General features: G+C 47.2%; 1 protein-coding gene, 2 long non-coding RNA genes and 1 other non-coding gene across 8 annotated transcripts in view; 1 reads left to right on the top strand and 3 right to left on the bottom strand.

Annotated features, from left to right (window-relative positions):
* Positions 1 to 16,046, bottom strand: part of LOC137355879 (mRNA decay activator protein ZFP36L3-like) — a 29,370-nt gene extending 13,324 nt beyond the window's left edge. Inside the window, exons 1-3 of one of the 4 annotated variants that reach the window (XM_068021494.1) lie at positions 14,842 to 16,046; positions 2,932 to 3,098; positions 2,253 to 2,345 (exon numbers count right to left, since the gene is read on the bottom strand). In XM_068021494.1, coding sequence (XP_067877595.1) covers positions 2,253 to 2,261 — 9 coding nt within the window. In that variant the 5' untranslated portion in view covers positions 2,262 to 2,345; positions 2,932 to 3,098; positions 14,842 to 16,046. Of the gene's footprint in view, positions 1 to 2,252; positions 2,346 to 2,551; positions 2,763 to 2,931; positions 3,099 to 14,841 lie in introns of those variants that run through there. The other 3 variants (XM_068021493.1, XM_068021492.1, XM_068021491.1) reach the window with 3 other exon arrangements.
* The window catches only part of LOC137355881 (uncharacterized), a 46,651-nt gene extending 28,779 nt beyond the window's left edge, over positions 1 to 17,872 (top strand). For both annotated transcript variants that reach the window (XR_010970975.1, XR_010970976.1), the window contains exons 4-5: positions 16,527 to 16,693; positions 16,833 to 17,872. This is a non-coding gene — a long non-coding RNA (uncharacterized lncRNA). The remainder of the gene's footprint in view (positions 1 to 16,526; positions 16,694 to 16,832) is intronic.
* On the bottom strand, positions 16,196 to 23,355 carry LOC137355882 (uncharacterized). The gene is made up of 4 exons (XR_010970977.1): positions 23,196 to 23,355; positions 22,459 to 22,505; positions 21,352 to 21,388; positions 16,196 to 17,435 (listed from the first exon to the last, which is right to left on the bottom strand). It is a non-coding gene; the product is annotated as an uncharacterized lncRNA (long non-coding RNA).
* LOC137356096 (small nucleolar RNA SNORD22) lies at positions 21,461 to 21,578 on the bottom strand. The gene has a single exon (XR_010970998.1). It is a non-coding gene; the product is annotated as a small nucleolar RNA SNORD22 (small nucleolar RNA).
* Positions 23,356 to 24,483: the final 1,128 nt, after the last annotated feature.

Below are 24,483 nucleotides of genomic sequence, written 5' to 3'. Positions count from 1 at the left end.
CTGTTAGTGTTGATGCGCGGGCGGCCCTTTTGCTTGGAGTGATGCAGCTTCTTTGGTTTGAGTCTAACCTCGCTGCACACCAGGGAGTGGTTGGTGTCGCAGTCCGCACTGTGGAAGCTGCATGTGATTTGGACACTGTTTATAGAGGCTCGCCTTGTGACGATGAGGTCCAGCTGGTGCCAACGACGTGATCTTGGGTGCCTCCAAGAAACCTGGTGACAGGGTTTAGTATGATGCAGAGGTTGTGATAGGTACACAACTCAAGCAGTCTCTGTCCATTCTCATTCATCCATCCAATGCTATAGCATCCAAGGCAGGAGGGCCATGAGTCATGGTCGGCCCCAACCCTGGCATTGAAGTCCTCCAGCAGGAACAGGTGTTCGGTGTTGGGGATGCTACTAATGATATTATGGAGTTCCTTGTAGAACTAGTCTTTATCTTCAGAGTGTTGGAGCATAGATGCTGAGTAGGTGTACTGGACCAGAGGCGGTGAACAGTCGGATGGACATTATGTGTTCCGAGCCATTTGAAGGTGGCTCTATCATGCTGAGCAAAGAGTTTCTGATGGCGAAGCCCACCCCATGCTGTCTTGGTTCTTCAGGATCCCTACCCTGCCAGTAGAAGGTGTAGTCTTGCTCTCTTAGAGATCCGCTCGCAGGGAGGTGTGTCTCCTGAAGTGCTGCAATGTCCACATTGAATCAACTGAGCTCATTGTTAATGATGGCGGTCTTCTAAGAATCGTTGATTTGTGTAAGGTTTTCTGACAGGCCAGGACACATAGTTCTGACGTTCCAGCTTGCAAAACGAAGGGCTGGTACCTTCTTTCCTTTTTTGGTCGTGCTGTTTGGTGCGGTGTTGCAGTCCACTTGTCGGGCAATGACCCTGAGCTCCAAGCACCCATTGAAGCAGGTGGACCGTGACGGGACAGAACCTTACTGACCGGGGGCTGCCCGGTTTGAGGCGGGCGGTAGCTGTCCAGTGAGATGCGATGACCTCTCCCATTGACAAAGGCAACCCGTTCCGCCCAATCTCTACGCCAATTTAGCTGGACTTATAACCCGTAACTTGCCTTCTGTGTTGTTTCAGTCGCTGAGAGGCAACTATGGAGTGACCTCTCCATGGCGCATGCCTGGGTGGATGTATGGAGGTTGTGAGTTGCCCAAGCGTCAAAACCCCCCTCTCGGCCTTCCTGGTGGGGTCCAAAGGAGGGCAGAGCACGATGTTTGGCACCAGTATGGCTGCAGGAACTGCCGGAAACATGCCAAAGGTGACACATGACCGCCTTCGGGATTCCGCTCCGGATTTTCTGTTAGGGTTTACTCCCTTAGCCTTGGTCTCTCCCGAGACGCCCACAAGGCAGTGGGGTTGTTAGGGCCCCTGCTCAGGGATAGGTGGATGCCGGTGGGAGGAGGTGGAGGGAAGGGGGTGCGAGGGGGAGGGGTGGAGGGAAGGAGGTGCAAGGGGGAGCTGGAAAGGGGGCTGTAGGGGGGGTAGGGTATGGGGTGCAGGGGAAGGGGGTGCGAGGGGGAGCTGGGAGGGGGGAGGGGGTGGAAGAAGGGGGAGCAGGTAATAAAATATTTCATCAGCTCCCACCATTGGGAGTACTGCTCACAGTACTTGATGCTATTTGATCCACACGATTTTCGATTTCTCCCAGAGAGAGATGGTCAAATCCAATAACTTTCAAACTTGGCCCTGCAGCTTGTAAAACTTCACCGTCCATCTAATCCGTTAACATACAGTCCAGACCATGTGCTCCTGCGATTCCCTTCCTTTGGAACTGGCTCATCGGAGTCCCGTTGCTGAATATTGCAGACTAGACCTTCAGCCCCGTCCTCCGGAATCGGACGGGTCACAAACACTTTCATCAGCTGCTGGGGGGACGCTGATATCGAGGAGGACGTGCAGGCTGTGGGCTGGCCTGCTCTGCTCACCAGGGTCACCAGCGATTCTGTCAGCTTCTCCCAATGTAGCATCAAACTAATTCTTCAACTATGGGGGATTTCACATCCACTGCTCAGTCTGGTTGTTTCACAATATTGTCTGACTAAATACCATGAAAACCAATCTGTGACCGTAGAAAGTGAACACAGCTCGGTGAGTGGAATATTAACACTGCTATTAATAGAGTTAAACACCCGGGTCCTATACACAGCAGTTAACATCAACATGAAGCCCGTTAGACACAGAGCTGAGCTGTGGGTAAAGCTGTTAGAACTCGTAAAGATCAAAAATGTTGAGGACAAACTTACACCAGCCATTTCGTTCAGTAATTCAGAAGTGGGATGAAGAGTTAAACAGCAGTAAATAGTCTCTCTCCCTCAGAGTTTCACAATAATTTCAGTCTGAAATCGATAAACAATACAATTCTTTACTTATTTAGAGATACAGCACTGAAACAGGCCCTTTGGCCCACCGAGTCTGTGCCGACCATCAACCACCCATTTATACTAATCCTACACTAATTCCATATTCCTACCACATCCCCACCTGTCCCTATATTCCCCGACCACCTACCTATACTAGTGACAATTTATAATGGCCAATTTACCTACCAACCTGCAAGTCTTTTGGCTGTGGGAGGAAACCGGAGCACCCGGAGAAAACCCATGCAGACACAGGGAGAACTTGCAAACTCCACACAGGCAGTACCCAGAACTGAACCCGGGTCCCTGGAGCTGTGAGGCTGCGGTGCTAACCACTGCGCCGCCTTGTGAAGTCCTCAGCTACTGTATTCTGTGTTCACTGCTCCAATCCTGGACAGTATCTATCTCTGCTGTTTACATTGACAAATCAGCTATTAGTACACCGAGACTTGTTTCAGTTTCAATATCACTCAGCTACAAGCTGTTTCTTGTAAGTGAATATTCATTTAACAGTGATTCCTGACAACGCTGGCCATTGCGCATGTGCCAAAACAGCGCCACCTACCGATAGCGTTGTCAACAAATGCAGTCTTCATTTAAACAGGTTCTTGTAAGTGAATATTTGTTTAAACAGCTGATCAGTCATTCTCCCCTGTCCAGGTTAACACCTATTGATATTCCTGGCCTGCTGGTAGCTCCTCTTGTCTGACAACAGCAACACCCATCTTACAGCTGTGATGAGAAAGAAGTTGCATTAATATAACACCTTTAACACTGTAAGACTCAGCTGCTGTCACTCTGATCTTCAATACAGTAGCTTCAGTTTTGGGGTAACTTTATCTGGTTTACAGCCCATCTCCCACCTCTGCTGTTACCTGCTGAGTTTATACCCGTCCAACTGGTTTTTCAGCTTTATTGTTCAGTTCCTGTTCAGAAATACACCCTCCTGGCCTGAAGTCCATTTGTCCAGTACTTCTGGATCTTATAATGACCAACAACTTCGCCCCGTTTTTCTGACCCATGATTGGTTACAGCACAGAAGGAGGCCATTCGTCCCATCGTGTCCATACTGGCTCTTTGCTGGAACAACTCGGTTCTTTTCTCATTCCCCCACCTTTTCCCCGTAGCCCTGAAAATTTTCTTTCTTCAGATAATTATCCAGTTCTCTTTTGAAAGCCTCGATTAAATCTGCCTTCACCACACTCTCAGGCAATGTATTCCACAACCTAAGCATTCAGTGTGTAAGTTTTTCCTCATGTCACCTTTGGTTCTTTGGCAATCACCTTAAATCAGTATCCTCTGTTCCTCAATCCTTCCACCAATGGGAACAGTATGTTTCTACCTACATACCCCTGATCATTTTGAATACCTCAATCAAATCTCCTCTCAGCCTTCTCTTTAAAGACATAAGAAGATAAGAACTAGGAGCAGTAGGCAATTCAGCCCCTCGAGCCTGCCCCGCCGTTCAATACGATCATGGCTGATCTCATCTCAGCCTCAACTCCACTTTCCTGTCTGTTCTCCATAACCCTTAATTAAAAATCTGTCTATCTCCTCTTTAAATTTACTCAATGTCCCAGCATCCACTGCACTTTGGGGTAGTGAATTCCACAGACTCACGACCCTTTGAGAGAAGTAATTTCTCCTCATCTCTGTTTTAAATTTGCTACCCCTTATCCTAAAACTATGTTTGCTCCTTCTAGATTGCCCCACCAGAGGAAACATCCTCAGTACGTGGCGGCACAGTGGCGCAGTGGTTAGCACCGCAGCCTCACAGCTCCAGCGACCCGGGTTCAATTCCGGGTACTGCCTGTGTGGAGTTTGCAAGTTCTCCCTGTGTCTGCATGGGTTTTCTCCGGGTGCTCTGGTTTCCTCCCACAAGCCAAAAGACTTGCAGGTTGGTAGGTAAATTGGCCATTATAAATTGCCCCTAGTATAGATAGGTGGTAGGGAAATATAGGGACAGGTGGGGATGTGGTAGGAATATGGGATTAGTGTAGGATTAGTATAAATGGGTGGTTGATGGTCGGCACAGACTCGGTGGGCTGAAGGGCCTGTTTCAGTGCTGTATCTCTAAACTAAACTAAACGTCTACTTTGTCAATCCCTTTAATCATATATACCTCAATTAGATCTCCTCTCATTCTTATAAACTTCAGAAAGTAAAGGCCTAGACTGCTTGATCTCTCTTCATAAGACAAACCCCTCATCTCTGGAATCAATCCAGTGAACCTCCTCTGAACTGCCTCCAATGCAACTACATCCGTCCTCAAGTAAGGGGACCAAAACTGTATGCAATACTCCAGGTGCGGTCTCGCTAATGCCTTGTACAGTTGCAGCAACACTTCCCTACTTTTATACTCTATTCCTTTAGCAATAAATGCCAAAATTCCATTTGCCTTCCTTATTACCTGCTGTACCTGCATACTAGTTTTCTGTGATTCATGCACGAGGACACCCAGATCCCTCTGCACCAAAGCACTCTGAAGTTTCTCTCCATTTAGATAATAATTTGCCTTTCTATTCTTCTGACCAAAATAGATAACCTCACATTTATCCAAGTTAAACTCCATCTGCCACATTTTGGCCCATTTTCCTAACCTATCCATATCCATTTGTAAATTTCTTATTTCTTTATTGCAACTTACTATCCAACCTATTTTAGTGCCATCTGCAAATTTGGCTATAGTACCTTCTATCACTGCATCCAAGTCATTAATATAGATTGTAAATAGTTGGGGCCCGAGGACCGAACCCTGTGGTACCCCACTAGTTACATCTTGCCAACCAGAAAAAGACCCATTTATCCTGACTGTTTTCTGTTGGTTAGCCAATCCTCTATCCAAGCTAATAAATTGCCCCTAACCCAATGTGATGTTACCTTGTGTATTAGGCACCTTCTCAAATGCCTTCTGGAAGTCCAGATATACTACATCTACAGGATCCCCATTATCCACTTTAATTGTTACAGCTTTGAAGAACTCTAGCATATTAGTCAAACAGTATTTACCCTTCATAAAACCATGCTGACTCTGATGGATTGTGTTTTGACTTTCTAAACGTCCTGTTATTACTTCCTTAATATTGGATTCTAACAATTTCCCAACGACAGATGTTAAATTAACTGGTCAATAGTTTCTTACTTTCTGCCTCCCTCCCTTTTTGAATAAGGGTGTTATATAAGCATTTTTCCAATTCACTGGAACCTTTCCCACATCCAGGGAATTTTGGAATATTATAACCAATGGATCCACTATCTCCACTGCCACTTCCTTTAAGACCCTAGGATGTAGGCCACCAGGCCCTGGGGACTTGTCTGCCTTCAATCCCAATAGTTTGCTCAGTACTTTTTCCCTAGTGATGATGATTGTTCTAAGTTCCTCCCTTTCTATAACCTCTACATTTGTTGTTACTATTGGGATGGTACGAGTGTCCTCCACTGTGAAAACTGAGGCAAAATACTGATTTAGTGTCTCCGCCATTTCTGTGTTCCCCACAATTAATTCTCCAGTCTCATCCTCCAAGGGACCAACATTCACTTTAGCTACTCTCTTCCCTTTTATATACTTATAGAAGATTTTGCTATCTGTTTTTATATTTTGCACTAGTTTTCTTTCATAATTTACCTTTGCTCTTTTTATTATTTTTTTTAGTAACCCTTTGTTGATCTTACCCCAGCTTCCGCAATCTATGCAGTGTTCCAGTGAACCTCAATGCAACCTCGAGGAACAGCACCTCATCTTCCTATTAGGCACTCTACAGCCTTCTGGACTCAACATTGAATTCAACTATTTCAGAGCATTACTGCCTTTCTTATTTTATGCTTTAACCATGGGTCTGTCTTAAACATGTTTTTTCAGGTATTTGCTTTTGGACTCAGCTGTTCATTATTCTGTCATTAACACTCTCTCTGGACAAATGCTTTGTCTTTTACCACAACCATTAACACTCCCTTTGCCTTTTGTCCCATGACGGCTTTGTCATTTAATCTCTCCTGCCCTCTGCCCTATCACACACCTTCCCTTTAGTTCTTTGCTCCCCTTCCCCGCTGTTCTTCCACTTACTCAAAGCCTATAACATTTCTAACATTTGCCAGTTCTGATGAAAGTCACAGAGTTGAAATGTTAACTCTGTTTCTCTCTCCCCAGATGCTTCTAGACTGGGTGAATACTTCCAGCACTTTTTGTTTTTATTGCCCAATCTATTCTTGTAACTGCAGTTGATGCCACAGTTCATTTCCATGGAAATACCTCCAGCAGTGTATCCTCCGACATTCTACCCTTCAAATAGCTTCTGCACTCACTCGCCCTCCAAACCTGATACTCCAAGCTGACTCTGCCTTATCATCAACTTTATCCCAACCCGGGACCTGTGACTTTAACTCTGAACCTCCTCTTACTGTCTTCTCTCTCTCTTCCCCATTTTATACCAGGACTAATATATTCCACTGCTGCTATGGAACCACATTGATGTAACTTGAGTTTCCCTGTGTTCATTTCACTGCTGCCCCAGACCCGAGCCCATCACTTCCATTTCTCTTTTCTCCCACTGTGTTTTTTTTCCTTTCTCTTTACCTCTCTTAGGCTCCTCTCTCCTGTCATTATGAATCCTTACATTTCTCCTTCTCGGGTACTCTCGGAAGAAGCACTGTCACTTGACCTTACAGCCACCAGCTCAGATACTGGCACGGAGCAAATGTTGGAGGTTAACGTAGAGTCGGCATCTGCATGTGGTGAGTCACCGGGCACGAGTGGGCTGCAGCTATGCCAGAATATAGGACAGTTCGTGTGTCAACTGCCTGGAAGGTGAGGTCACAGATGAATTCTGCTGCAAGGAGTTCCTTGATCTTTATGTCGTCATTGTCGACAGGAATAGTGCCGGAAGACTGGAGGATAGCAAATGTTGTCCCCTTGTTCAAGAAGGGGAGTAGAGACAGCCCTGGTAATTATAGACCTGTGAGCCTTACTTCGGTTGTGGGTAAAATGTTGGAAAAGGTTATAAGAGACAGGATTTATAATCATCTTGAAAAGAATAAGTTCATTAACGATAGTCAGCACGGTTTTGAGAAAGGTAGGTCGTGCCTCACAAACCCTATTGAGTTTTTCGAGAAGATGACCAAACAGGTGGATGAGGGTAAAGCAGTGGATGTGGTGTATATGGATTTCAGTAAGGCGTTTGATAAGGTTCCCCATGGTAGGCTATTGCAGAAAATACGGAAGTATGGGGTTGAAGGTGATTTAGAGCTTTGGATCAGAAATTGACTAGCTGAAAGAAGACAGAGGGTGGTGGTTGATGGCAAATGTTCATCTTGGAGTTTAGTTACTAGTGGTGTACCGCAAGGATCTGTTTTGGGGCCACTGCTGTTTGTCATTTTTATAAATGACCTGGAAGAGGGTGTAGAAGGGTGGGTTAGTAAATTTGCGGATGACACTAAGGTCGGTGGAGTTGTGGATAGTGCCGAAGGATGTTGTAGGGTACAGAGGGACATAGATAGGCTGCAGAGCTGGGCTGAGAGATGGCAAATGGAGTTTAATGCGGAAAAGTGCGAGGTGATTCACTTTGGAAGGAGTAACAGGAATGCAGAGTACTGGGCTAATGGGAAGATTCTTGGTAGTGTAGATGAACAGAGAGATCTTGGTGTCCAGGTACATAAATCCCTGAAGGTTGCTACCCAGGTTAATAGGGCTGTTAAGAAGGCATATGGTGTGTTAGCTTTTATTAGTAGGGGGATCGAGTTTCGGAGCCACGAGGTCATGCTGCAGCTGTACAAAACTCTGGTGAGACTGCACCTGGAGTATTGCGTGCAGTTCTGGTCACCGCATTATAGGAAGGATGTGGAAGCTATGGAAAGAGTGCAGAGGAGATTTACTAGGATGTTGCCTGGTATGGAGGGAAGGTCTTACGAGGAAAGGCTGAGGGACTTGAGGTTGTTTTCGTTGGAGAGAAGGAGGAGGAGAGGTGACTTAATAGAGACATATAAGATAATCAGACGGTTAGATAGGGTGGATAGTGAGAGTCTTTTTCCTCGGATGGTGATGGCAAACACGAGGGGACATAGCTTTAAGTTGAGGGGTGATAGATATAGGACAGATGTCAGAGGTAGTTTCTTTACTCAGAGAGTAGTAGGGGCGTGGAACGCCCTGCCTGCAACAGTAGTAGATTCGCCAACTTTAAGGGCATTTAAGTGGTCATTGGATAGACATATGGATGAAACTGGAATAGTGTAGGTCAGATGGTTTCACAGGTCGGCGCAACATCGAGGGCCGAAGGGCCTGTACTGCGCTGTAATGTTCTATAAAAAAAAATTCTAATGTTGTATCCCAGGTAAGAATGACCCAGCAGCAGAGAGGATCCACCTGGCCAAGGAGCTTCTCTGTGGGCTTGTTCGTGATCAGCTGCTAGTGACTTTGGTGAACCCCTTGAAACCTTCTCATGAACCTCAATGGGAACACAGACCCTCGATTGTGAACCCCTTCCCTATTGTACGCCGCAGTCACCATGGTTTCTTCCTTGAATGAAAGGTGCCTGTTTAATGCAGGAACCTGTTTAAAGCAAGAGCCGTCAGCTTGTTCTTGAAGGCACAGAATATCCTGGGAATTTGTTCAGGAAATGCAAAGTGGTTTGGAACAACTGATTCTCCCTGAGATCACTGGTATTGGTGAAACTGAGAATTATAGGAATCAAACTGCTGTACTGTTACTGGCCACTCGAGGGCAGCTGTGAGCCTGGACCAGAGCAGCAGCTGAGAGCAATGTTCAGGTGAGTTCAGCAACACCTGACATTTACATAGAACCTTTAGCAGAGTAAAATATCCCAGGGCACTTCACAGGAGAATTAACACAGCAATATTTGACCCAGAACCACATAAGGAGATATTAGGGACAGGCGACCAAAAGCTCGGTCAAAGAGGTCGGTTTTAAGGAGCGTCTTAAAAGGAGGAGAGAGAGAGGCGGAGAGGTTTCGGGAGGGAATTCCAGAGCTTGGGGCCCAGGCAGCTGAAGTCACGGCCGCCAATGGTGGAGCGATGGGAATCAGGGATGCGCAACAGACCGGAATTGGTGGAGCGCAGAGATCTCGGAGGGTTGTAGGGGCTGGAGGAGGTTACAGAGATAGGGAGGGTTGTCAGGGCTGGAGGAGGTTACAGAGATAGGGAGGGTTGTAGGGGATGGAGGAGGTTACAGAGATAGTGTTGTAGGGGATGGAGGAGGTTAGAGAGATAGGGAGGGTTGTCGGGGCTGGAGGAGGTTACAGAGATAGGGAGGGTTGTAGGGGATGGAGGAGGTTACAGAGATAGGGAGGGTTGTAGGGGATGGAGGAGGTTACAGAGATAGGGAGGGTTGTAGGGGCTGGAGGAGGTTACAGAGATAGGGAGGGTTGTAGGGGCTGGAAGAGGTTACAGAGATAGGGAGGGTTGTAGGGGATGGAGGAGGTTACAGAGATCGGGAGGGGGTGAGGAGTTCATGGAGGGTTTTGAAAACAAGGATGAGAATTTTAAAATCGAGGTGTTGCCAGACCAGGAGCCAGTGTAGGTCAGCGAGCACAGGGGGTAATGGGTGAACGGGACTCGGTGTGAGTTAGGACACGGGGACAGTGGAGTTTAGGAGAATCATCCTTGTTGAAGACAAATTATAGTCAGATTAGAAAATTAATGGATCAAAATTAAGAAGTGAGACCTGTCACATCTCGGGCTGAAGAATTGTATTTGCAGTCACAGATTTAACTTCAACAAAGATTTAACAAGCTTTATTAAACACTGCTGTTCACTACAGCAGCGTTGCCTATCTGACCTTACGCCAACCCCCAGAGGTCAGGTGTTTTCCCCAAAACTCTCAGTTCCTTTCAGTTTCACTTACAGGTTCCATATAGTCTTTAATACTCAAGCTCACACATACAAGCATGACAAGACCAACTCATTGCAAATATGAGTGATTGTATTTAGTGAAACTACATTTACACCGAGAATATTAGGCTCCACCTGGAGAATTGTGTCCAATTCCGGACCCCGTACTTTCAGAAGGATGTCAAGGCCTTGGAGAGGGTGCGGAGGAGATTTACTGGAATGGTCCCAGGGATGAGGGACTTCAGTTAATGTGGAGAGACTGGAGAAGCTGGGATTGTTCTCCTTAGAGCAGAGAAGGTTAAGGGGGAGATTTAATCGAGGTGTTCAAAATCATAGGGGGTTTTGATGGAGTAAATAAGGAGAAACTGTTTCCAGTAGCAGGAGGGTCGGTAACCAGAGAGACACAGATTGAAGAGAATTGGTAAAAGAACCAGAGGGGGAGATGAGAATTTATTTATTTTTTTTAACACAGTGAGTTGTTGTGATCTGGAATGCGTTGCCTGAAAGGGCGGTGGAAGCAGATTCAATAGTAACTTTCAAAAGGAGAATTGGATAAATACTTGAAAAGGAGAAATTTGCAGGGCTGTGGGGGAAAGAGCAGGGGGGGAAGTGGGACTGATTGGAAATCTCTCCCAAAGAGCCAGCACAGGGACGATGGGCTGAATGGCCTCCACCCTTTGAGGCCTGATTCTGTGAGAAGGGAATTAATTTGACACCCAGTTGATACCTGTTTGAGAATTTCCTGTTGTGACTCAGAAGTGCAGCCCAGGAAGTCAGCATTCCTTCTTGTGAAATGCTTCCTCAGCTCTGTTCTAAACTCTCTGTGTTAGTTTCTGTCTCCTTTTATTTACTGGTTTCTCTCTGTGTCCTGCAGTTATATTGTGAGTTAATATTGCTCAGGATTCAGCTTTCCTATTTCCCACTCAATCCTTCTATCTCTCCCTGTGCTGCACTGACGATACAAGGATTTGCTCAGTGTGAAGGGGATTGGGGGCTTGGAAAACTCTCCAGTTGCAGATCAGGGACTCTAAACGCGAGCAGCAGCTGTAAACTACATTAGGACCTATAAACCATATCAGTACTGGGTCCCCTGTTTTTGTTGGTATTTATTAACAATTTGGATGTAAATGTAGGGGACATGATCAAGAAGTTTGCAGACGACACAAGATTGGACGTGTGGTATACAGTGAGGTGGATAGCTGTAGGGTGCAGGAAGATATTGATGGTCTGGTCAGATGGGCAGAAATGTGGCAAATGGAATTCAACCTGGAGAAGTGTGAGGTGATGCATTTGGGGAGGTCAAACAAGGCAAAGGAATACACGATTAATGGGAAAATACTGAGAAGTGTAGAGGAAGTGAGGGACCTTGGAGTGAATGTCCACAGATCCCTGAAGGTAGCAGGACAGGTCGATAAGGTGGTTAAGAAGGCAAATGGAATCCTTTCCTTTATTAGCAGAGGTATAGAATATAAGAGCAGGGAGGTTATGCTGGAACTGTATAACTCATTGGTTAGGCCACAACTTGAGTACTGTGTGCAGTTCTGGTCACCTCATTACAGAAAGGATGTAATTGCACTAGAGAGGGTACAGAGGAGATTTACGAGGATGTTGCCAGGACTGGAAAAATGCAACTATGAGGAAAGATTAGATAGGCTGGGGTTGTTCTCCTTGGAACAGAGAAGGCTGAGGGGCGATCTGATTGAAATGTACACAATTTTGAGGGGCCTGGATAGAGTGGAGGTGAAGGGTCTATTCACCTTAGCAGAGAGGTCAGTGACGAGGGGGCAGGGATTTAAAGTGATTGGTAGAAAAATTAGAGGGGAGATGAGGAAAAACCTTTTCACCCAGAGGGTGGTGACAGTCTGGAACTCACTGCCTGAAAGGGTAGTTGAGGCAGAGACACTCAACTCATTCAAAAGGAGTCTGGATATGCACCTCAAGTGCTGTAATCTGCAGGGCCATGGACCAAATGCTGGAAGGTGGGATTAGAATAGGTGGATTTTTTTTCAGCCGGCACAGACACGATGGGCCAAGTGACCTCTTTCTGTGCCTTAAACTTTCTATGATTCTATGACCAAGAACCTGTTTCAGGGTCTGTAAACTGTATCAGGAGTTGTAAACCTTATCGGGGGTAATGAGCAGTGTCAGGGGTAATGAGCAGTGTCGGGGCCCGTTATGTCTCCTGGTTTTCTCCTTGTTCCCATATGTTTTTTAAATAATCACACTTTAGTCTTGGAAAGGCTGGAGTTCCTGGTTTTATTCAATCAGCTTCCAGGCTGCCTGGTCAGGACTGCCCGAGGCTGATGTTCTGTTACACGTCACCTGATTCTCTCGTGCAGCCCTGAATGTGGACACCTGGAACACTTACACATAACAGTTAGTTCCTAGCACTTTACAGATAGTGTAACAATACATAACATCCAGCTTTCTTTAAAAAAAAATAATGCTATATCATTATAACTGTCTCAGTCGTTCACATTTTCTCAACTAAAGATGATTATCAACTGACTTTTAGAAATAATCTGAACCCCTTTTAGTGTCTTTTATCATGTGTATTTTTTTCTAAAATTATTCATGGTATAGCTTGGGTGACAAGATGTTGTGCCTCCATCTTGTAGATTTGGCATTCGTTGCTCTCAGTGGTGAGTTGTACAGTGTACAGGCGATACTGTGCTTGTTCCTCCTGGTGTTGTACACACAAACATACGAATTAGCAGCAGGAGTAGGCCACTCGGCCCTTCGAGCCTGATCTGCCATTCAATAAGTTCATGACTGAACTAATTACTCCACATTTCCACCTACCCCCGATAACCTACCACCCACTTGCTTATCGAGAATCTATCTCCCTCTGCCTTAAAAATATTCAAAGATTCTGCTTTGTTTTGTTTCCAATGCTACGTGCATTCAGATACAGAGCCTTTAGTTTTGTCTTTTTATTATTTTTGTAACCTCTAGCCTTATCTGTTGATTTACTCTTAGATTTGTACGCGCTGTCCCTTCCTGTCACAGTCTGCTTGTCATTTCCCAGATTAATACCTTTCTTGCCTTGCCTCTACACCTTGATTTACCATATCTTCCCAAATTTGTCCTCACTATTCAGTATAAAACCCTTTCTACTTCCCTAGTTATGCGGTTCGCTAGAACACTGGCCTCAGCACGGTTCAGGTGTAGACCGTCCCCATGGTACAGCCACCACTTACCCCAGTACTGGTGGCAGTGCCCCGTGAACCGGAACCCACTTCTACCACACCAGTCTTTGAGCCACGCATTAATTTCTCTAATCTTATTTGCCCTGTGCTAATTTGCATGTGGCTCAGGTAATAATCCAGAGATTATCTTTGAGGTTCTGCTTAATTTGGCACCTCAGTCCTCATCCTCATACTGACAATGCAGAAACTCTTTCCTGTCCTGCCTATGTCATTGGTACCTACATGGACCACGATGACTGGATCCTTCCCCCTCTCACTCCAAGTTCCTCTCCAGCCCTGAGCAGATGTCCCAAACCCTGGAACCGGGCAGGCAACACAGCCTTCTGGACACACGCTCATTGCTGCAGAGAACAGTGTCAATCCCCCAAACTATACTGTCCCCTACTACCACTACATTCCTTTTTTCTCCCTCCACTTGAATGACTTGCTGTATCATGGTCTCATGGTGAGGTTGCTCATCCACCCTGCAGCCCCCACTCTCATCCAAACAAGCTGAAAGAACCTCAAACCTATTGGACAATCACAAAGACTGAGGCTCTTGCACTCTGGGTCCCCTTCCCTGCCTCAGCTGCAGGCACACTCTCCTGTCCCTGACCACTGACCAAAACTGAAGACCCTATCCTAATGGGTGTGACCACCTCCTGGTACAAAATGTCCAGGTAACTTTCCCCCTCCCTGATGTGTCGCAATGGCTGCAGCTCGGACTCCAGTTTAATGACTCTGAGCCGAAGCTGCTCGAGCAGCAAACACTTACTGCAGACGTGTTTGCCCTGGATCACACTGGCAACCAGGAGCTCCCACATACTGCAGTCATGACACATCACCTGGCCTGCCTTCCGTAATGTGTTTTAATTAACTACTTAATTATTTTATTCAATTATTTATTTTATTTTTTTATATATTTAAGCTTACCACTAGTTCCTTTACTATTTTAAACTTTAGGATTAGAATGGACCTTAATCACTTATCAGATACTCACCAAACAGGTAGCTTCTTCCCAAACCAATCACCTACGTGCTTGCCTGTGATGTTTAGTTTAGAGATACAGCACTGAAACAGACCCTTCGGCCCACCGAGTCTGTGCCGACCATCAACCACCCATTTATACTAATCCTACACCAATTCCATATTCCTACCACATCCCCACCTGTCCTTATATTTACCTACCACCTACCTATACTAGGGGCAATTTATAATGGCCAATTTACCTACCAACCTGCAAGTCTTTTGGCTTGTGGGAGGAAACCCACGCAGACACAGGGAGAACTTGCAAACTCCACACAGGCAGTACCCAGATTTGAACCCGGGTCGCTGGAGCTGTGAGGCTGCGGTGCTAACCACTGCGCCGCCCCTTTTTATTTCAGTTTGATGCTTGTTTGATGCTATGTTTGATTTAAATTAAATAAAAAGTTTACCTGTATACTCACCCCGGCGGCTCTGTTTCCTTGCTCTCACTGTTGATTGTGACGTCACTGATGTCACTTTTCAATTTTTCCCTGCTCCGCTCACGCTGTGCTCCTCTCGCTCTCCGCTCACGCCGTGCTCCTCTCTCTCCGCTCACGCCGTGCTCCTCTCTCTCCGCTCACGCCGTGCTCCTCTCTCTCCGCTCACGCCGTGCTCCTCTCTCTCCGCTCACGCCGTGCTCCTCTCTCTCCGCTCACGCCGTGCTCCTCTCTCTCCGCTCACGCCGTGCTCCTCTCTCTCCGCTCACGCCGTGCTCCTCTCTCTCCGCTCACGCCGTGCTCCTCTCTCTCCGCTCACGCCGTGCTCCTCTCTCTCCGCTCACGCCGTGCTCCTCTCTCTCTCTCTCTCTCTGCTCACGCCGTGCTCCTCTCTCTCTCTCTCTCTCTCTCTCTCCGCTCACGCCGTGCTCCTCTCTCTCTCTCCGCTCACGCCGTGCTCCTCTCTCTCTCTCTCCGCTCACGCCGTGCTCCTCTCTCTCTCTCTCTCTCTCTCCGCTCACGCCGTGCTCCTCTCTCTCTCCGCTCACGCCGTGCTTCTCTCTCTCTCTCTCCGCTCACGCCGTGCTCCTCTCTCTCTCTCTCTCCGCTCACGCCGTGCTCCTCTCTCTCTCTCTCTCTCTCTCCGCTCACGCCGTGCTCCTCTCTCTCTCTCTCTCTCTCCGCTCACGCCGTGCTCCTCTCTCTCTCTCTCTCTCTCTCCGCTCACGCCGTGCTCCTCTCTCTCTCTCTCTCCGCTCACGCCGTGCTCCTCTCTCTCTCTCTCTCTGCTCACGCCGTGCTCCTCTCTCTCTCTCTCTCTCCGCTCACGCCGTGCTCCTCTCTCTCTCTCTCTCTCTGCTCACGCCGTGCTCCTCTCTCTCTCTCTCTCTGCTCACGCCGTGCTCCTCTCTCTCTCTCTCTCTCTCTCCGCTCACGCCGTGCTCCTCTCTCTCTCTCTCTCTCCGCTCACGCCGTGCTCCTCTCTCTCTCTCTCTCCGCTCACGCCGTGCTCCTCTCTCTCTCTCTCTCCGCTCACGCCGTGCTGCTCTCTCTCTCTCCGCTCACGCCGTGCTCCTCTCTCTCTCTCTCCGCTCACGCCGTGCTCCTCTCTCTCTCTCTCCGCTCACGCCGTGCTCCTCTCTCTCTCTCTCTCCGCTCACGCCGTGCTCCTCTCTCTCTCTCTCTCTCCGCTCACGCCGTGCTCCTCTCTCTCTCTCTCTCCGCTCACGCCGTGCTCCTCTCTCTCTCTCTCTCTCCGCTCACGCCGTGCTCCTCTCTCTCTCTCTCCGCTCACGCCGTGCTCCTCTCTCTCTCTCTCCGCTCACGCCGTGCTCCTCTCTCTCTCTCTCCGCTCACGCCGTGCTCCTCTCTCTCTCTCTCCGCTCACGCCGTGCTCCTCTCTCTCTCTCTCCGCTCACGCCGTGCTCCTCTCTCTCTCTCTCCGCTCACGCCGTGCTCCTCTCTCTCCGCTCACGCCGTGCTCCTCTCTCTCACTCGGACTCTGGGATTTTGGCACCCTTTTTAAACCTCTGCTCCTCTCTCTCTCACTCGGTCTCTGTAGGGGTCATGCTTGCTGTTACTAATGTTGTATCACTATCCGGCACTGTTGTTAATGTTGCCTCGCTGGATAATGTTTCCGGTGTTGTTGATGGTCTTTTCTGTTGTTTCAGCTCAGGTGTATTATGAATATGGATTCTGCTCCTTCTCATTTGGCTACCGGTTTCGATCTCAATGATATATGACCTTGGAGTCTCAGCTTCATCAACAACTTTTTCTGGGCTCCAGGTTTTCATGATTGGATCCTGTACATGTACAGTTTGTCCTTTCAACAGCTCAGGTAGGGATTTAGTATATTTGTTGAAGTGTTGCTCTCCTCTTACCTGTGCTTCAGTGAGTTGTTGTCTCACTTCCTCCTGGTCACTTGAAGGATGTATTTTGCTTGGCAGAGTTGTCTTATATTTTCTTCCATTTAACAGCTGTGCAGGTGATTTCATATCAGCCTTGAGAGGTGTGGATCAGAGTGACAATAAGGCCGGGTTTGGGTCTTCCTTCGTCTCTCGGCATTTCACAAGTGTTCTTTGACCGTCTGGACGTGTCTTTCTATAAATCCATGTCCCCGTGGGTAATGTGGTGATGAGGTGATGGTGTTGAACACATACTGGTTAGCGAATTCCTTAAATTCTCTGGATGTGAATTGGGTGCCATTGTCACATATTAACCTTTCAGGAATCCCTTGCTCAGTGAACAGAACTCGTACTGCTGAGATTATTATTGTGGCTCTCAAGTCTTTCACCTTCTGGACAAAAGGGAATTTTGAGTAGTAGTCTGCGACTGAGATACCATTCTTGATTATGTGTGAATAAATCGACTCCTACAGTATGCCATGGTCTGGGTGGTATTTCAGTAGCTATCATCTCCTCTTTCTGTTGCGAGTTTCTGTACTTCTGGCATACATTGCATTTAGACACCATATTTTCAATATCTTTGTATATGTCTATCCAGTACACAGCTGATTTGGCTCTAAGCTTACACTTCTCCATTCCCATGTGGCCTTCCTGTATCTTTTGGAGAAGTTCTTCCTGCATTGTTTTGGGAAAAATTATTAAGATGACTAACAATGTTAAAAAGACAAGTCTAAAGGCATTGTGTCTTAATGTGCGGAGCATTCACAATAAGGTAGATGAATTGACAGCGCAAATACATATAAATGGTTATGATATAGTTGCGATTACAGTGACATGGCTGCAGGGTGACCAAGGATGGGAACTGAACATCCAGGGGTATTCAGTATTTAGGAAGGAAAGGCAAAAAGGGAAAGGAGGTGGGGTAGAGTTGTTAGTAAAGGAGGAAATCAATGCAACAGTGAGGAAGGATATTGGCTCGGAAAATCATGATGTGGAATCTGTATGGGTGGAGCTAAGATACACCAAGGGGCAGAAAATGTTGGTGGCGGTTGTCTATAGGCCCCATCAGTAGTGGAGATGTAAGGGATGGCATTAAACAGGAAATTAGAAACGCATGCAATAAGGGTATAACTGTAATCATGGGCGACTTTAATCAACATATAGATTGGTCAAACCAAATTAGCAATAATACTGTGCAGGAGGATTTCCTGGAGTATGTACATGACGGTTTTTTTAGACCAATACACTGAAGAACCAACTAGAGAACAGGCTATCCTAGGCTGGGTATTGAGAAAGGATTAATTAACAATCTTGTTGTGCAGGGTCCCTTGGGGAGGAGCGACCATAACATGAAAGAATCCTTCATTAAGATGGAGAGTGAAGTAGTCGAATCCGAAACTGGGGTCCTGAATCTAAATAAAAGGAAACTACGAAGGTATGAGGCACGAGTTGGCTATGGTAGATTGGGGAACTTTACTAAAAGGGTAATATTTAAAGAACGTGTGCATGAATTACAAGAATTATTCATTCCTGTCTAGTGCAAAAATAAAACCGGAAAGGTGGCTCAACTGTGACTTACCAAAGAAATTAGGGATAGTATTAGATCCAAAGAGGAGGTATATAAAATTGCCACAAAAAGCAGCAAGTCTGAGGATTGGGAGGAGTTTCGAATTCAGCAAAAGAGGACATAGAGGTTGATCAAGCGGGGGGAAATAGAGTACGAGAATAAACTTGGCGGGGAACAGAAAAACTGACTGTAAAAGCTTCTATAAATATGTGAAGAGAAAAAGATTAGTGAAGACAAATGTAAGTCCCTTACAGTCAGAAACAGAGGAAATTATAATGGGGAACAAAGAAATGGCTGACCAATTAAACACATACTTTGGTTCTGTCTTCACAAAGGAGGACACAAATAACTTCCCAGAAATGTGAGGGAACCAAGGGTCTAATGAGAGGGAGGAACTGAAGGAAATCAGTATTAGTAAAAAATAGTGCTAGGGAAATTAATGGGGTTAAAGGCTGACAAATCCCCAGGGCCTGATAATCTACATCCCAGAATACTAAAGGAAGTGGCCCTGGAAATAGTGGATGCATTGGTGGTCAGCTTCCAAAATTTGATTGATTCTGGAACAGTTCCTACAGATTGGAGGGTGGCAAATATAACCCCATTATTTAAAAAAGGAGGGAGAGAAAAAAAACAGGGAATTGCAGACCAGTTAGCCTTACCCTTTGGAAAGGGTGCAGAGGAGATTTACTAGGATGTTGCCTGGTATGGAGGGAAGGTCTTACGAGGAAAGGCTGAGGGACTTGAGGTTGTTTTCGTTGGAGAGAAGGAGGAGGAGAGGTGACTTAATAGAGACATATAAGATAATCAGAGGGTTAGATAGGGTGGATAGTGAGAGTCTTTTTCCTCGGATGGTGATGGCAAACACGAGGGGACATAGCTTTAAGTTGAGGGGTGAAAGATATAGGACAGATGTTAGAGGTAGTTACTTTACTCAGAGAGTAGTAGGGGCGTGGAACGCCCTGCCTGCAACAGTAGTAGACTCGCCAACTTTAAGGGCATTTAAGTGGTCATTGGATAGACATATGGATGAAAACGGAATAGTGTAGGTCAGATGGTATCACAGGTCGGCGCAACATCGAGGGCCGGAGGGCCTGTACTGCGCTGTAATATTCTAATTCATTGGTGGTCATCTTCCAAAATTCGATAAGACTCTGGAACAGTTCCTACAGATTGGAGGGTGGCAAATATAACCCCATTATTTAAAAAAGGAGGGAGAGAAAAAACAGGGAATTACAGACCAGTTAGCCTTACATCAGGAGTGGGGAAAATGCTAGAGTCTGTTATAAAGGATTTGATAGCAGAACACCCGAAAAGCATAAACGGAATTGGACAAAATCAGCATGGGTTTACAAAAGGGATATCATGCTTAACAAATCTACTGGAGCTTTTGAGGATGTAACCAGCAGAATAGATAAGGGAGAACCAGTGGATGTGGTGTATTAGGATTTTCAGAAGGCTTTTGATAAGATCCCACATAAGAGGTTAGTGAGCAAAATTAAAGCACATGGGATTGGGGGTAATATAATGGCATGGATTGAGAATTGGTTGACAGACAGGAAACAGAGAGTAGGAATAAACGGATCTTTTTCCAGGTGGCAGGCAGTGACTAGTGGGGTACTGCAGGGATCAGTGCTTGGGCCTCAGCTATTCACAATATATATTAATGACTTGGGTGAGGGAACTAAATGTAACATTTCCAAGTTTGCAGACGACACAAAGCTGGGGACGGGACTGTGAGCTCGGAGAAGGATGCAAAGAGGCTCCAAAGTGATTTGGACAAGTTGGGTGAGTGGGCAAATGCATGGCAGATGCAGTACATCATGGATTAATGTGAGGTTATCCACTTTGGTTGTAAAAACAGAAAGGCAGATTATCTGAATGGTGATAGATTGGGAAAGGGGGAGGTGCAACGAGACCTGGGTGTCCTTGTACAGCAGTCACTGAAAGCAAGCATTCAGGTGCAGCAAGCAGTTAGGAAGACAAATGGTGTGTTGGCCTTCATTGCAAGAGGATTTGAGTACAGGAACAAGGATGTCTTACTGCAGTTATACGGGGCCTTGGTGAGACCACATCTGGAGTATTGTGTGCAGTTTTTGTCTCCTTATCAGAGGAGGGATGATCTTGCCATGGAGGGAGTGCAAAGAAGATTTACTAGGCTGATTCCTGGGATGGCAGGATTGATGTATGAGGAGAGATTGGGTCGACTAGGCCTATATTCACTAGAGTTCAGAATGAGAGGGAATCTTATAGAAACCTATAAAATTCTAACAGGACTAGAACAGGGAGGATGTTCCCGATGGCTGAGGAGTCCAGAACCAGGGGTCACAGTCTCAGGATATGCCATTTAGAACCGGGATGAGGAGAAATTTCTTCACTCAGAGGGTGGTGAACCTGTGGAATTCTCTACTGCAGAAGGCAGTGGAGGCCAAGTCATTAAATATATTCAAGAAGGAGATAGATATATTTCTTATTGCCAAAGGGATCAAGGGATATGGGGAGAAAGCGGGAACGGGGTACTGAATTAGACCAACAGCCATGATCTTTTTTGAATGGCAGAGCAGGCTCGAAGGGACGAATGGCCAACTCCTGCTCCGATTTCCTATGTTTCTGTGTTTCATCCCCATTATTCAGGAACTGACTGCTCAATAGTAAACTAGAAAAGTCCTTCATCCCAATTCCTCAGCCAGAGAAACACAGTTAGGAAATTACAACTGGCCTGAAGAGTAGGGGGAAGCCACAACTGGCAACAGCAGCAGGAACACAAGGCTGCACTGTGACACCCATCAAGTTAAATAAGCTGATGCTGTGCCAGTTAACAGGCCTGAGCAAGATGGGCAGAGTTTTGCAGGAGGAGTGGAAATGGAATAAAGTACTCACTGGCTGGAACTACACAAAATAATCATCAACTTTTGCCAGTGTCTGAAGTGCACTGGGGGCTGAAAGCCCCTAAACAGACTAAACGAGACCAAACTTAGCTCAACCAGTACAGATGATGCTGCAGATTCCATTAAAAATGTCACTCACCTCATTAGAGTTGATAACATTGGTCGTCTTCAGTCACCTTAAAAAAAAAAAGCAGTATTGAAATGAGCCCTCTCCTCCCCGGCCACCTCCACCCAGCAGTGACTGCTTCGTCCCATCAGACTGTTCAGAGAACAGGCTGTCCTCATTTCACGCTGCAAGAGCCAGTGGGTTCACCTTTGCAGGTTCTGGCTCTTTACAGCAAGTAAGACATGGACTGTATTGAAGGAAACTGATCTCCTTTACACGGTTTGTAAATTTTGACTTGGTGCTGTTTGAAACTGTTTGGTAATGTATTTTTTTTTTTAAAAACAGATTTTTATGAATAAAGTATATTTTGGAAATAAAAAAGTTTTTTCCTAATCCATGATTAACCAACCTTCAGGATCAGTTTTGAACTGCACTGATTGGAGTGTGATTAGCCAGCCCCAGTGAGGTAAGGCACAGACAAGGCTCAGATGAAATGCCCTCCACATAGAGCTTAATCCCATATTCCCTACCACATCCCCACCATTCTCCTACCTACACTAGGGGCAATTTACAATGGCCAATTTACCTATCAACCTGCAAGTCTTTGGCTGTGGGAGGAAACTGGAGCACCCGGAGGAATCCCACGCGGTCACAGGGAGAACCTGCAACCTCCGCACAGGCAGTACCCAGAACCGAACCCGGGTCGCTGGAGCTGTGAGGCTGTGGTGCTAACCACTGCGCCGCCCCCACATGTTGCTTGCCCTCCACTCAGGCCAAAGCCTGTTATCATCCTTTCAAACTATTTACCAGCACAGCACTTTTAAATTTAAACTAGCCCCAAAATTATAGAACAGGGGCGCAGTCCTCCCCTCCTTGCTGGGATTGCATTAGTTAATTTCCAAGCTATTCAACCACAACAGTCACCAAACTAAGTGGAATGGCCAGGTGATGCTGATCTTCCACTCCCTACCCCAGAGAGGGAAGGTTAATTGCAGCATCCCTACTGAAGATAACACACTGGTAGCAAGAGCAACACTGGAAGATTCAGAGCTTGGCATCACTCCACCCCAACCAGAATTACAAAGCTGCTGGATTGAGAAGGACTGGTCCCATATTTCCAGGTGAGAAGTCTTCACTTACCCATCGCATGTTGCTTGTAACATCACCCCAGTTCATTTTCAGGAGGCCTATCAATGAGGGGAGAGAGACACAAACATTCAGTAACTAGGCACCAGCCCCCTACAGTTTGCTGTCTTATTGGCTGCACCATCAGAACTCCACCATGCTGTTGTTCAGCATCAGTTATCAGACGAACGAGACTACATTTTTCAAGTCATCATTTGGAGCAAGCAAACCTCTAAACTGCCTCCTTGGTCATCCAGTACTGTCACTAGGGCTACTTCAGCATGGCTGGCTGTTGGTCTCCTAATTAATTCAATGTTGATCAGGCCTAGTGTACTCATTCCACTGACATGCATCAAAAAGGTATTGAAATCTCTACATTGAACTGGTCCCAGCCATTAATGGAACACTACCAGTGTGGTTGAGGCAAATAGATTTATGTATTTAAGGAGCAATCTGGATAAGTACATGAGGAAGGAAGAGATGAGTGGACTTGGAGCATAAACCAGGGTTCTGGTGCTGTAAATTCACAGCTCAATAGTTCGCCAGAGGCAGCTAAAATTTTGAAGCATAGAATCTGGGTGGTCTCTTCCCACCGAACCCCCACACAGACAATGAGTTGATACTTCTGTATTACTGAAATGCTAGTGACTGTCAAGTTAACACAGCAGCTCCAGGAAGGCAACCCCAGTTAGACTGCCCTCATTACAGGCAGCAAAATTGCATTCCTATTCTTCCCAAAGCACAATTCCTACCTGCACAAGAGGGAGATCCTCAACACTTGCTGACAATGTCACATGTGGTCAAGAAACTGGCAGGGGAGAGAAATAAAAACAATTACAGTCATCCTGTCCCTGAATCACCTGCAAGAGTTGGGTGTGTGCTGTTCTCAGAACAAGTTGGGCAACTCCTGTTCCGACACACGCCGGCGTGTTGTTGCACAAACCCCGGAACAGCAGCTTCAATGTCACATCCCGACGGGGGGGGGGGGGGGGGGGGGGTCCCGCGCGCCTTGACCTGCTGGGAGTTGTAGTCCGGAAGGCCCCGCGCAATGCCGCCCGGGAGTTGTCGTCCGGAAGGCCCCGCGCAATGCCGCCCGGGAGTTGTAGTCCGGAAGGCCCCGCGCAATGCCGCCCGGGAGTTGTAGTCCGGAAGGCCCCGCGCAATGCCGCCCGGGAGCTGTAGGCGAAGGGTGGGAAGATAACGGGGAGGGGAGAGAAAAGAATAAATGTCGGTTTGCCTGTGTTATAATAATCAGAAGAAAGTGAAAGAATAGAAAAAAAAAGAAGGCTAAGAGATGGGGGGAAATTTTAAAAAAAATACCGTTGAAGGGGGAGGGGGGTGGGGCCACTCCTCCTCCTCCCACCCGGTGGATGGAGGTGCGCGCGCACCCCCGCCCCTCCCTGCTGTGTTATAAAGGGGGGTGGAGGAGACGGTTGATTTTCTTTCTGTCAGTTAGTGAAGGGGGCGGGGCTCCTCCTCCTGCTCCTCCCCCCGGGGGGGGGGGGTGGATGGAGCTGCGCGCGCACCCCCCCCCTCCCTGCTGTGTTATAAAGGGGGGTGGAGGAGACGGTTGATTTTCTTTCTGTCAGTTAGTGAAGGGGGCGGGGCGCGGGGCGGGGCGCGGGGCGGGGCCACTCCTCCTGCTCCTCCTCCCCCCGGGGGTGGATGGAGGTGCGCGCGCACCCCCGCCCCTCCCTGCTCTGTTATAAATGGGGGTGGAGGAGACGGTTGATTTTCTTTCTGTCAGTTAGTGAAGGGGGCGGGGCGAGGGGCGGGGCTCCTCCTCCTGCTCCTCCCCCCGGGGGGGGTGGATGGAGCTGCGCGCGCACCCCCCGCCCCTCCCTGCTCTGTTATAAAGGGGGGTGGAGGAGAGGGTTGATTTTCTTTGTCAGTTAGTGAAGGGGGCGGGGCGAGGGGCGGGGCTCCTCCTCCTGCTCCTCCCCCCGGGGGGGGGTGGATGGAGGTGCGCGCGCACCCCCCGCCCCTCCCTGCTCTGTTATAAAGGGGGGTGGAGGAGAGGGTTGATTTTCTTTGTCAGTT

The sequence above is a fragment of the Heterodontus francisci genome, chromosome 44 (assembly GCF_036365525.1).
Source record: "Heterodontus francisci isolate sHetFra1 chromosome 44, sHetFra1.hap1, whole genome shotgun sequence".
In the NCBI taxonomy this organism is placed as follows: Eukaryota; Metazoa; Chordata; class Chondrichthyes; order Heterodontiformes; family Heterodontidae; genus Heterodontus; species Heterodontus francisci.
This window is presented reverse-complemented; position numbering and strand designations above follow the sequence as displayed.